The sequence below is a fragment of the Alosa alosa genome, chromosome 17 (assembly GCF_017589495.1).
Source record: "Alosa alosa isolate M-15738 ecotype Scorff River chromosome 17, AALO_Geno_1.1, whole genome shotgun sequence".
NCBI classification, from domain to species: domain Eukaryota; kingdom Metazoa; phylum Chordata; class Actinopteri; order Clupeiformes; family Clupeidae; genus Alosa; species Alosa alosa.
Genome location: NC_063205.1, coordinates 7,495,370 through 7,508,851, shown reverse-complemented (window position 1 = coordinate 7,508,851; position 13,482 = coordinate 7,495,370). Strand labels below are relative to the sequence as shown.

Here is a 13,482-nt window from a genome sequence, read left to right as displayed (position 1 = left end):
TTTTATTTTAAGTGGTCCAGATTATCAACATCCTGATGGGTAAAGACGCCAGTCAAACTGCAGGTGAATCATAGCTTTTTTATGGACCCTTTCAAGAGAATTCCATTATCAGCATCATAGTTGGCCCCACAAGACTTCCGTTTTAACATTCCATATGTTATCTTGATGTAGAGGAAGTAGATTGGGGCCCAAATAGAACGTCATTGTTTTTTGTTTTTATTGATGAAAGGGTGTCATGAATACACTGACAAATACAACTTGCCTTACAGATACATCTGTAGTCTTAACATCTGTGCATGACTTATTTGGTGTATTGCGTGATGACAAATTGTGCATGTAATGGTAGATAGCAGGTGTTTGTTTCACACAACATACTCAACACAGTGCATAAGGGATATGCATTTAAATAATAGTTTTGATGGCGTGTAAAGCATTTCCACTCAAACATAATTTCAGCGAGTTGTTTCCATAACATCTGCATCATACTGGAAAGGAGAATCTTGAAGAGGATGGTAAGGCACTCATTTTCAGAACAGAAATCAATCGAATATCTGACACTCCTGAAGGCCAGGCAAGACAATGTCTTTCACCTATATTCAGATTTGTTCATTTCAATCGTTGCTGAAGTATACAGAAATATATGGTTATTGTAAAATTAATGCTATGATTATTGATTACACATAATATTTGAGGCAAAAGTCCAGCTGTGAAGTTGCCAAAGCCATCAGCCAATATTCTTGTGTAATATCCTTAGCTTCGGTGTAAAAACTGAAATAACAGCATAGAACTCAAAAAGATAAAATGACAAGCCAAAACATTCAGAACCAAACATTTTGTGACCCAAGGGGACAAGTAACTGTAAAACTAAATAATACAATGGGTCCATTATTTTCTGTTGCTGACAAAATTCAGAGCCGTATTATCACAAAAAGGCAAACACTCCCCCTAGTGGCCAAGCACATGAGCCTTGGCCAAGTACCTGGGTGCAGGTTCCCACTGTTAAGGAGCAGTAAAACATGGGCCTGAACAGATTCTTCATTTAGTCACTCTCAGCCATACATTTTTTAAGTGCAAACTGAGTAGTGAGCTTGGTTGGACCACGGATGTTTCTGTTCAATGTTTACAGAAACTGAAGGAATTTAGTCAGTAGGATTAGGAAGGAGGCAAATTAAAGTCAACACGGCACAATTTGCTACCCATCAGAGCATCCTGATTTTGGTCTCAGTTCAACATGTGTATATTAATGCATACTTCCTCATCAAACAGCAATCATGCAAAATTCATTTGCTTACTTGCTAAAAATATTCAGATACATCAAACAAAATGACATTTTTGCTGTTTCTGTTGTCTACAGCATAACGCCGAGAGCAAACTTCTCATATTGTGTCCAGACTTGACAAGACACAGTTTTTCCCCTCTACATAACTTAATCTTTACAGCCTTAGAGATGCATATGCACTGTTGTGACAGTTTTGGCACTGTTGCTAAAGGAACAAGAATTTTCTTAAGTCGCTCAGGCATAAATACAGGTTGAATTTCGCATGATACCTTTACAATTACCAGGTTTCAAAAAGCAGCGTGTGCAGCCCATCTACACTGCTTGACCACACATACACTTTGATCAAGCGCGAGGGTCAGACTCCCAGTCTGACTGGCCTCCTGACCCCTCCCTCTTTGTGTACATCTAGAAGGTGAAGCGGAGAGTGTCCGAGTGGCCCACCTTGTTCAGGTTGGGGATGCAGGCGAACTCGATCATGGGAGGCGGGCCACACATCAGGATGAGCGTGTCGACGCCTGGAGGCGGCAGATGATTCCGCACCATCTCCTCACTGATGAAGCCTTGGCTGTACGTCCAGTCTGATGACACCCGAGAGACAATGAGAAAGAGAGAGAGAGAGAGAGAGAGAGAGAGAGAGAGAGAGAGAGAGAGAGAGAGAGAGAGAGAGAGAGAGAGAGAGAGAGAGAATGAGAGTGAGAGAGAGTGTAAGAGAGAGAAAGACAGAGTTGAGTTACGCAACTTACAAAAATATCTCATTGCTTCACAGTGGAGGAAATACTTTCATTCCGAGACAATGTTGAGTAATTTTTTAATATAATACAGCCCTTTCATCACTGATGGGCAATATACTGATGGGCCACAGTTCATGATGAAGAAACTAAGATGTTACCCTCATTAGCTTTATCCACAGTGAACCACAGGTTGAATCGGGATGGGTGGTTGGCCAATACCTCCTCAAGCTCAGGTCGAAGGAGAATGTCTTTTTCAGTCTGAGGAAAAACAGGCAAAGGACCACGTGTATTAGTGTGTAACATGAACTAAAATTATGATCAATACTTTTCACACATAAACTGGGATTTGTGAAAAGCCGGGGGAAATGCATACGTCCGTGTATGATCTTGAGGTGAGGTATGCATAGCATTGGCAATTTGCAGTTTTTTCTCCACATCCATACACAAATTGTGTGATTTTCTAGGCAGCTTACACAAAGATTGATACATTTGGACAAAAGGTTGTGTCCACAGAAATTACCAACAAAAAGGTCTAAGCAATATGATCGCTTTAAATACCTACCCAAGAGTCTTATCCAAACATTTGTATTAAATCTTTGAGGATGTAGCTTTACCTGGTTGGCAAAAAGCAAATGACAAACTGTCTGGTCCTTGGGGTCTTTCATCACAGCTCGGATGATCTGCAACATCGGCGTGATGCCTGAAACAAATGAACATCAGCTTCTCCAACCAACCATCCAACTACACTCAACCTGTGGCCACAGTCTCATCAAATGGAGTTCACTAGCTCACCTGTTCCACCAGCAATCATGCCCACATGTTTTGCCTTCTTTATTTCAGCCTGGGCCTTCTTGTCAGGTTTGATAGCAAATTCTCCTGGATAAGATAAGTGACTTTGTTCACTTCTTTGTTGTGTCTCTCTTTCTGTTTATTTTATGCATATTTACAATCATTTCTGAGGATATAATACTGAAAAGTAAAAAAAAAAAAAAAAAGATTCATACATTCAAAGACATAAGATGTCAACCTGCAATTTTCAACATTATACTGATATGCAGTGTTATACAAATCCTTTCCCAGCACCGTTAACAGACCTTTTCCCTGGTAGATTAATAGCCCGCTGGGCCCTCTGAAATCAATAGTCTCGCCAATGCGCAAACTCTCCAAGTACTGACTCATCTTGCCTCCCTCAGGGAACTTCGGGTGCACATTCTTGTAGTAGATCTAGAAGTGGAGCACGACAACATTGAAGAGAAAAAAACAATGCATACAAAAATAAAAGATACAAAGATCGAAAGACACACGAGTTTCATTTCAGATGTACTCATTACTCTAAGTGAGAATTTACTTCCTTCTTTCTTGGTGTCAAATGAAGTGCTAAAACTTGATCACACAGATCATATCTATGCCGCCTGCATGTATCCACCAAAGCCATCCAGTTTGAACCATGTTTTACCTTGACCACCAGGTCCACAAATCCTTTGTCATCGTCACTGGATACAGGAGTGTAAGGCCTCACCACCAGTTTGTCATCGATCCTAGCTGACAGATAGATATGTTGTCCTGGAAACGAGACAAACATTGCATTGATCAATCGGGCAACATGATCAATACATACCAGTACAGCTGTAGAGCTAACTGCAACATATGACTGCAAGCAATTCCATCATTTATTGGATTGTTTTGTTAGCATTCCTCTTGAGAATGAACGTTTCGCATAATAAAAATGAGAGAGAGAATGGTCTTGGAAAAAGTACTGTACATTTCAGTCTGTCACATAAAGCCTTTAATAAGGAATGACCAGAAATACATTGACGTTACATCATGAGGCACCTGCAAGTTAGAGAGTTGACACTGGATAAGTCTTACCTGGTCAATTTTAGCTTACCAGTTCAGCAAGAAAGAATATTTCTGGTCATCTGTAACTGACACACTAGCATGCATTGTCATCATCAGAAAATATTTGAGACTTTGACCGAACTCACCAATGGGCAGACCCAAGACTTCATCTGGGGAGGTAAGGGCAAAGCGGAACTTTCGAGTGTCATGGCTGATAATCTAAAATACATAAACAAATAAAGAAGAACTCTGCTGATGTCAACGGTTTACAAATAACATGCTAATTTGGTTAGACATGAATACAAAAACTTCGAACACAGACAAACATCAAAAGTATCCTCATGTTTCATACAACATAAAAAAACACACTAAAATAAGAATATTTTAAGGCCAACATACACAAGTCTACATGGATAGAGAGTTACATGTAGGCCACTCAGTAGCCTATATGACACTTGGCATATCGGCAGCACTGTACCATTACTGGACAAGCTCTCACCTCTTTATCTATTAATCTCAAGGGGTATTTGATGGTTGGATCTTTCAGAGTAATGGCAGGCTTTCTCTTGCCGCACAGAAGGTTGAAGATCAAGTTGCGGATTCTGTCAAGGAATCCGCATATGAACTGAAAATTGAAAACATGTCACTAGCACTAATACACATTAATACCTAATCCACAATAGAGTTGTTCTCAAAAATGTCATGTCATGTCACGTCTAACATCTTTCTGACATCACGTTATCAAAACACGTTCCAACACAAAAAACAAAAAACATCAATAAAAAAAAAAAACCATTTTTCATCAAAATATTTCCACAAACACCACAATTTGTAGCGGAATAACAGGCTATATTTCATACAACAATGCCTGGCTATCAAGTCTTTAATTTGCTCTAATCCCGTGCCATTAGTTAATACTTTGTTACAGTATGCAAGTTATCCGTGAATACATGTTTTCCTTTGGTTTACAGAAGCTATCTGGTTTAGAAACTTGGGGCAGTTCATTTTTAAGTTTTGCTACGACAGACAGACAAGCATGCTAGCTAAGATAAGTTAGCTAAGTAACGCCAATGGCTTGACAGTTAGCCTACTAAAGCACACGGGCTTTGTGGAAAACACTTCACATTGTAGCAACAACTAGCTATAGATGACTATCAGATGCAAGATATAAAACTTCTTCTTAGCATTCACAGGTACAACTCACGCCACAAATTTGAGAGAGCATCTTTGCTTCGTTCAATGCACTAACGACTTCTGTCTTCCTGAAGTCTGTTTCAGCCACGCCTTCAGAAATGGATAACTCTACAACCAGTAGATTCTAAAGGAGGCGAAGCACCGCCTCCTCTTTTCGTGACTAACCCAATGAAAGACTGGTTTGTTTAATTCAGGGCGGGCGTTGGGTAATCACAAATAAGTAATTGGTTTATTATGGGAGAGGGTGTTTTTTGACGGACAGTTCCTCTATAATTGTAAACCGTGTAACTGTTATCAATTTTATGCGGCTGTAAACTTGGCTACGTCTTTGAGGAAGTGAGAACTAAACCGTAATAATGGCGTATAGGTGAGATTTTCTCTAGATTGCTTTTTGTCATTTGTGACATTATCGTTTTGGGTTACGTTACATACGAGTAATGTTAAGTGAAGTATGGAGAATCTGGTGAAGTTTTCTTAAGACTTTATGGAATAAGTCAAAATTTCCGAGAGGTTGTTTGGTATTGCAAGTTATAGGTCTCTGTCGTTTATTTGGATATTACTGAGTTAAAATAACTTATGATAGTATTCTGGTATTATTTGTGAATGTGGTGTTCTTATCCGTCTTTTACAACCTGTAGGCGATTGTTCATAGGCCAGCACGCATGAAACGCAGTTTGTGCCCGTGTTTACACACACACACCACGCGCTATCACAGAATTAGGCCTAGTTGTCTTGGAATCACATTGAAGCTGAGTAGGCCTATGTATGGGAATTGTTCTCCCAAACATTTAAGATGCGCTACCAACATGGTTGATCCGTTGTGTTTTCTTCCATTGATTATTTATAATGTATCATTTAATGGAGAAGTAGAAATTGCATATATTTCCTGTGCAGTTGAGTCATGGTGTCATGAGTAGCCTTAGATATTTTTCCTGTTCCCTAGATACAGTATTTTGATAACACAAGACTTGGTGATGGCTCTGCAGTTTGAAACCCTTCTGCCTGTGGTCTGACACCAAAGTTATAAAACAGGGAGCAGCATAAAAGATCTGTGCATGGTTTAGCAATATAGAACAAAAAGGGTCTATGCCATAGCCATCACTAGTTCTGCCATCATTGTGAAATTGTTGCAACACTCATTATCAGAATTTTACTGCATCTATTTGTTTAGCTACTTTTTGTGTTTACCTTATATATTATTCTTACTACTATAATGGTACTGCCACTATATTTGTATATGTTGTTCATACATTTTTCATATTGCATAGCCACATTTATTCTGCTCTTATTAGGTAACTGCTAATACACTGCACATTTATATTTAATTTATATTACTTTAAACCACCTTCTGTAAACCAACTGTATACTACCGTCTACATTGAACTATTTTTGCACTTGTGGTTAGACACAAACTTTGTTGTCGTTGTACTTGTACTCTGCACAATGACAATAAAGTTGAATCTAATCTAATTTAATCTAATCTAATAATGTACAGTAATAGCCTATACTGTTGATGACATCCATTACATAATCAGCAACACTTGTGTTGATCCAATCACATTCCTGTTTGTTGTTATCTTAATATTCACTCGGTCTGATTGTTGTGTTTATAATGTGCCGATGTAGTCAAAGTGTGAATGAAGAGATATCTGCTGTCTTGAATGAGCTGTGGAAGCTGGATACTAACCGTCTTAAGCCTGGGAAGGATTACGCCATCTCAACACAGGTAGGCATTGATTGGTAGAATTGCTAATTTCATGGGGGAAGAATAAATGCTCTCCTTTATTTTCCACAATTTGAATAGATTTTAAAGTTCAACAGTTTGAATAGATGTTATATCATGTAAAATTTGCATAGATATTCCACAGCCTTTCATAGTGCATATGAGTCCAATCATATCTGCAGCCTCATGTAAGAATCCAAAATTGAACATTTGAATAGTTCACCTTGACTGCACTATTATAAATTATGCCTGCACGAAAGCAGTGTCATGTGTTTTGGCATTTTATCTGTCGGATAAAAGTTCAGATATATATAACAGATATTTCCTTAATTTTTGTAACATGATGCTGCAACAACCCATGGGTTTTGAATGAATCACTTTGAAACTAAGACTACCATTTGATCTCAGGGGGCTCTATAAATGAAGACATGGCACTTCAGTGATTGTTGTTGTGTGCTTAGGGAAGAGCAGGCTATGTGGCACACGGGAGTAACCAGGCCAGGGACAGTGCAAGGGATCCACTGTTCTCATACGTAGATGAGGACAAGCTGAGGACCATTGAGACTTATGCTCGTAAGTACAGCAAATTCATGCCCGAGGAGATATTTTTCATTAAAAGACAAATTTGTTGTCCTAAAGCCATGCATTTATTTATGTGCATTAATGTTAATGCAGTGTTATAAATACATACTAATGGCTACAGACTTCATCAATCTCCTCGACAACTATGAGATGTCCACTGGTGTATCAGAGACTGTCACATCACAGGAAATGATGGAGAACCATCTCTTTCTGGATGCTGTCCTTCAAACTGAGGTCATGAAGGTACAAGTGTCTTGCTTTTTTCTTATATCCAGTAACACTGCATGGATTCAGCCAAATAGCGTGCTCAGTGACTGACTCCAGTGTTTTGTGTTTACAGTCTGTCCACAGATACTTGGTCAAGAAGGGACAAGCTTCTTCAGATGCAGTGCAGTTCAAGAAACAGCTGTTTGACATTTGGTTTCGCCTCTACCATCGAGACAGAAGTGGCGGGTGGGTCCCTTGCATAGTCTCTTAGATCCTTTGCGTTTGCAAGTGCTTTGCTGTTATAGTCTCCCTCATTGTTTGAAAATTCACAATGCTGTGGTGTCTTAGCGGCAGAACTAGTCATTCTATCTCTTAAATTGTACATCAGATTGTGCACTAAACTTAGTAAACACTTAGCACACTTAGTTTTTAGTAAACAGGAAACCATCTGGCAATTAGTCCTAAGAAATAAAACTGCTATATACATACTTGTCACTAGGTTGCACTGTACCGTTACTTTTGCAAGTTTAAAGTCAGGACATGGCATTAAGCATATCCATACGACTTATAGACCTGTTTCCATGTTCTTTTTTCGAGCTTTCTTATGTGTAATAGAAGAGGTATAAAGCACAAAGACATACTTTATGCTTCATAAATGCTGAATTTGAAGGAGCGCGTGTTGTTTCAAACTCACTTTCACACACACCCTCTCTCTTAATTTGCTCTGTACACAGGCAGGATTCCTGCGGTTTTGAGCATGTGTTTGTCGGAGAGACCAAGCACGGGAAGGAGATCATGGGTCTGCATAACTGGGTCCAGTTTTACTTGCAGGAAAAACACGGCCATGTTGATTACAAGGGCTACAAAGCCAGGGGCAATAAGGACACAGTAAGTACACATAGGGCCAGGTGTGGTATGCAGCAGCAGTGTCTGTAATCTTAGATGATATATAGCTGTTCCGCTCTGCAGGCTCAGTGTGTGTGTGTGTGTGTGTGTGTGTGTGTGTGTGTGTGTGTGTGTGTGTGTGTGTGTGTGTGTGTGTGTGTGTGTGTGTGTGTGTATCTACTGGCTATGTGTCTTAGTAGTCAGACAACTGGGATCACTTATACTATCATTGATGTACTGTATGTATGTTCCACACATGGAGAGCATGTCTTGCTGAATGTCTCTGCTAGAGTCTGTTATGTTTTTGAACAGTGTGTTTACTTGTGCTTCCTCCTCACTCAGCCTGATGAGGACGATCATGTCCTGAACCTGCAGTTCAGCTGGAAGGGCCTGGTCAAGCCTGTGGGCAGCTCCTTCATTGGGGTCAGTCCTGAATTTGAGGTGGCTCTCTACACGTTGGTCTTCCTCATGTCCAATGAGAGGGTCACCAAAGTGGTGGTGAAGGTGGATGAGTACCTACTAGAGGTGGTCGTGTGCAGATATGGGTACTCTATTGGGACATCCTATCCCAAGATGCTTAGCAGCAATGACAGGGATTAGCATCCCTCAGTTTAGGGCCCATCCACAAATATTGTTTTCGAAACATTTCATTTTCTTGTGGATTCACCCTACAAGTTTTCAAGTACACCGTTTTCAAGTACAAGTGAAAACAACTACATCATTTGCAGATGTAATAATAAGTAACATAGGGCAACTGAGCTTGATACTGAGTGTAGAAATGCACAGGAGAAATATTATTATGTGGCAGATATTTTGTTCGTTTGTTTAAACTTGCATTTTATGCCTGAATTTACAGGCTCTCTAACATACATGAAATACACATTATTATAACCACCTCTGAAGAGCAGAACAGTGTCTCAGCTAAAATCAAGGGGCATTTTCAGTACTGATATGCAAACATTTGGCTTGGAAATTTGAATCGGGCTTGGTAGGCTTTATTATCTTGGAAACACTATGCAGTGGTCATAATATGTGCCACTCTATGTAAGGGATAATGGATGACACAGTGCTTAGATACCCAAATCCCTTGGCATGGTATAAAAGAATTGCACCTTACCAGCTTGTAACCTTATGTAAGAAATTACCAGATTAGTTGATAATTTTGTACTGTTGATACAACTGTACCTTTTGTACTTAAAGTATTACATTTATACCATTACAATGTTATTTATCTTTCTTAGTCAACATTTAATTAGCATCTACATTATTTGATAAGTGACTTTGTTTATTTTTTTGTTATTGAAGTTCATAATTTGTTTGTGTTAATGCATGTTCATAAAACTGGAAACATCTTATTGACAAGATTATCCCTCAAACGAGATGAAGTCTAAAAGGAAAAATGTGCCATAATCTTTGCAGTGAAATAGCCTCCTGGCTTAAATATCTCCTCGCTTATTTTGATGTGTTCAAATGGTGTTCAATAAAGTGTTAATGTACAATATGTCCTACTAATTATCAACAGACGTTATGAAAGAAAGCTTCACACAATCCAGTACTCTGTTCACACTGCTAAATTGAGTACAGTATGTTCTACACTCAATACAGTTCAAAATGCACTCTGCTCGTCATATCAATTCACTTTTATAAACACACCATTACTTAACTCACTGGAGGTCATTACAAATGTAAAGAGTAGCACAAGGTTCTGACTGCATGACCACACATTTAGGAACAGCATCTCTGCTGGCTTTCGACCCCTTCACCTTGCCTCTGAGCTTAACTGAGCCACATTCCTTCTTGAACTCAGCTGTCACAAACTAAACAGCCAGGCAGATGGACATGCATGCCACAGTTGCTCTAATGGGCGTCCACTGGACGAAATGATTCAGAAGAACAGCTTCCGTGGGGAGTGAGCGTAGGGGTACCTCATTGACTGATAAAATAAGGGGTTGACAGGAAGACTAAGGTCCTTTTATGGTTTGACATCTGAAGTTCCAACAGTTTCTATAAATATGGCCCAGGAAAACTAATTGGAATAGGAGTCAATCAGATGTCTATTTGTTTCAATACACAACAATTGATCAACTGATATCAATTTATATTTAATAATTGAAATATCTTTGAAAACTGAAAGAATGTTTGTCTTCTTTCTCAACAAGACTAATTAGTGTGTTTCCTCTGTCAAAACTTAAGGATAAACTTCCATCACATCACAACAAACAATAGTGTTCATTTTTATTTTTCTTTGTTGTTAAACATCTGTGTTCAAACAGTGATAATAATTGTCTCTCATATGTTCCTGGAGTGAAACAGTGACATAATATACCCCGGAAGGCCAACATTTGCTGGATTTTAATAATACTGATGTACTGAGCATTGTGATTCCACATCAGATTACTTTTTAAAATATATATATCAGTGGTATCTTGGTGGAAGTTAAAATTGTGCAAATTTTACAATTTTCAACAACAAAGACTGTTAGGCCTGTAACAGAGTCTGTGGTCTTACAGCATGTTTGTTTCACCGTCCATAATGACTTGTTAGGCTTACAAATGAAACTAGTCATGAGTCCAATGGAAATGAGCCAAAACATGCAACAATGACAAACCTTTAAGCTACTCCCCAACACAAAAGCCACCCAAAGGAGGCATTCACTTCCATGAGCCTGTCTTGCCCTTGGCGGCCCTGGTGGTCTTGGCTGCCTTGGGGCCCCTCTGGTGGTCACTGACCCGGTTGCGCAGCACGCTGACCTCGTACTTCTGCTTCTTGTGCTGCTCGGTCAGGTCGAACTTCTCGGAGTGCAGCTGATTCAGCCACTCCCACAGGTCGCGGGCCTTCTCGGCCAGCTTGTCCTGGTTCAGGTGGTCGATGTTGAGCGGCTTCCGGCGCTCCGTCAGCACTTTGGTCTTCTTCTCGCGCTCGGTCATCTTCTTGCCCCTCTTCTGTTCCACCCTCTGCAGGTAGCTGCCGAAGCCCTTGTTGGAAATGATCTTCTTCTTCTTGGCCTCCTCGTCGGCACGGAGCTTGGCAGCCTCCTCCTCTCGTCGGGCGCGCTCCTCGGCGAGGCGCGCCTGCCGCTCACGCTCACGTTCGGCGCGCTCGCGCAGCTGCTCGGCGCGGTCGGCACGGCGGCGCTCAATGCGGCTGCGGAGGGACACCAGGTCGTCCTCCTCCTTCTGCCGGGTGTTGAAGTGCAGCTCGATCAGGCTCTGCAGCTCGTTGAAGTCCTTCTCCATGCGCTTGCGGTGGAGGTCATCAAAGTCCACTTTCTCGCCGTCGGGCAGCTTGGGTGGTGCGATGTTAGGGACGTACATCTTAGCCTTGGGCTTGGAATCCTCCTCTTCATTCTGCTCTCCCTCTTCCTCTTCCTCCTGTTCTTTCTCAGGCTCCTCTTCTGGTTCCTCCTCTACCTGCTCCTGTTCTTCAGCCTCCTCCTGCTCTTCCTCCTCCTTCACTTCCTCCTCAGCCTCCATCTCTTCTTCATACTCCTCCACAATTTCCTCAGTGTCAGACATGATCTGAATCTGAACTCTGAAACAAGGACAAAAAGCTGTGCTGCTTCCAGTCAGCCCTCAAACCCAGCAGCTTCGTCTAAAAAGAGGGGGAGAGTCCAACAGCCCCGCAGCCACAAGACTTTATAGGGTGCCGCCACCCATGTGACCTCAAACAGACCCAACTTTGAGCTGCAGTGTTTGAACTGGGGGGGTTAGAGTTAGGGGGATGGTGCTCAAACAGATGGAGGCATATCTATTTTCTCCTTTGCTCGAGACTTGCCCCGTTCTCTCCCAGGACCACTGGCCCTTCCTACCCCCCTCAGCTCTCATTCCTTTGTCAGAGCAAGAGGGGAGACTATTTTAGACGCGGAGACAGATGCACTCACACTTGTGCTCTCCCCAACCTCCTGACAGTGGAGATGACGGGGCAAACATTCTGCTTTGTTTCATATTCACATTCATCTTTACAATGGGCTGGAGTATTACAGTTCCTGTGTAGGCTACTTTTGGTGTTGCTTTCAATGTGCCAATAAAAGTGTACATTCTAAACTTTTCTGAAGGAAGTGCTAAAGACTATTATTATGCTTGTTGTATGAAATGTTGTAAGAACATTTGAACACTACATTTTCTTTGTTGCCCTATCTAGAAAATCGGGCAATTCTTCACTTGGGGGTTGAGTGATATGCTGAAGCAGCTGTGTTCCATACAATACAATTTAATTGGCCTTGAAATAGTTGTTCTATCTATGGATAGTTAATATTGTCTGTGTTTGTGGAGGAAGTGAAGTCATCCAGTTACCCACTGTTTTTCATTTACATCATTGGCTCTTAAGAATGCAGTTAAAATATTTGTCTTGAACATTGTGACCTTGTCCGTTTTGTTTACATTGACACTGTTTGGATTTCCAGACAGACAGCCACACTAGAAGACCAATGAAAGGAGCTATAAATATTTTAATGCATGTTGCTCGTAAGAAAATGCCACAATGTTTAATGTCCAAGGAATAACTGACATACACAGACAGGTGTTTTGAAGGGTTTCAATGGCATCATTCCCTGGTGTACTTTAGTCCCAGTTTATTGGGAATAACTGTTATACCCAGTAGGACATCATGACTTAAAATCACATTGCAAACATCTAGGTATATTATGACTTATGATTGCATGATATATTCTCTCTCTTATGAGATAATTTGCTGACTATACTTTAGTATGGATTCTACATTCAGTTATTATAAGATGTGAGTATTCTCTGCCATGAATATGAAGATAGTGGAAATATTGCAGACAAAGCCAGATGTATTACATGGGCACGAGTTCACATACCCAAAACCCTACACTAGACCAAGTCGGTGATGTTATGGCAAAGCCTAAAGAGGTTTAATGAGGTGATGACACACCATTATCTCAAGTGGGGACAGCCAAATGGACAATGCTCTGAAGACCCTGATAGAGGAATGCATGTGTCTGGGGTCATTACATATATAGCACTCCATGACCATGGGAATTTCATTTTCTAGAGGAAGTGACAAAATTCAGGCCTTGTTGT

The 13,482-nt window shown here is 40.6% G+C and overlaps 3 protein-coding genes across 4 annotated transcripts; 1 reads left to right on the top strand and 2 right to left on the bottom strand.

Moving 5' to 3' along the window:
* Positions 1–193: 193 nt before the first annotated feature.
* On the bottom strand, positions 194–5,160 carry LOC125310396 (NADH-cytochrome b5 reductase 3). Its single transcript, XM_048267765.1, has 9 exons — positions 5,054–5,160; positions 4,349–4,474; positions 3,996–4,068; positions 3,467–3,573; positions 3,105–3,234; positions 2,803–2,886; positions 2,625–2,710; positions 2,169–2,268; positions 194–1,857 (listed from the first exon to the last, which is right to left on the bottom strand). Exons 1-9 carry the CDS (start codon positions 5,072–5,074, stop codon positions 1,685–1,687), a joined length of 900 nt encoding a protein of 299 aa, XP_048123722.1. The 5' UTR covers positions 5,075–5,160; the 3' UTR covers positions 194–1,684.
* A 118-nt stretch (positions 5,161–5,278) lies between these two features.
* si:dkey-222f8.3 (Poly(U)-specific endoribonuclease-C-like) lies at positions 5,279–9,939 on the top strand. Of its 2 annotated transcripts, XM_048267767.1 has the most exons (7): positions 5,279–5,410; positions 6,670–6,769; positions 7,228–7,339; positions 7,470–7,591; positions 7,689–7,801; positions 8,290–8,443; positions 8,783–9,939. In XM_048267767.1, the coding sequence occupies exons 1-7, from the start codon at positions 5,400–5,402 to the stop codon at positions 9,038–9,040; spliced, it is 870 nt and encodes a 289-aa protein (XP_048123724.1). In that variant the 5' UTR covers positions 5,279–5,399; the 3' UTR covers positions 9,041–9,939. The 2 variants fall into 2 exon arrangements, with proteins under 2 accessions (XP_048123724.1, XP_048123723.1); XM_048267766.1 differs by lacking the exon at positions 5,279–5,410 and having other exon boundaries at positions 6,656–6,769.
* A 711-nt stretch (positions 9,940–10,650) lies between these two features.
* Positions 10,651–12,773, bottom strand: tnnt2c (troponin T2c, cardiac). Its single transcript, XM_048267768.1, has one exon. It carries the CDS (start codon positions 11,953–11,955, stop codon positions 11,092–11,094), a length of 864 nt encoding a protein of 287 aa, XP_048123725.1. The 5' UTR covers positions 11,956–12,773; the 3' UTR covers positions 10,651–11,091.
* Positions 12,774–13,482: the final 709 nt, after the last annotated feature.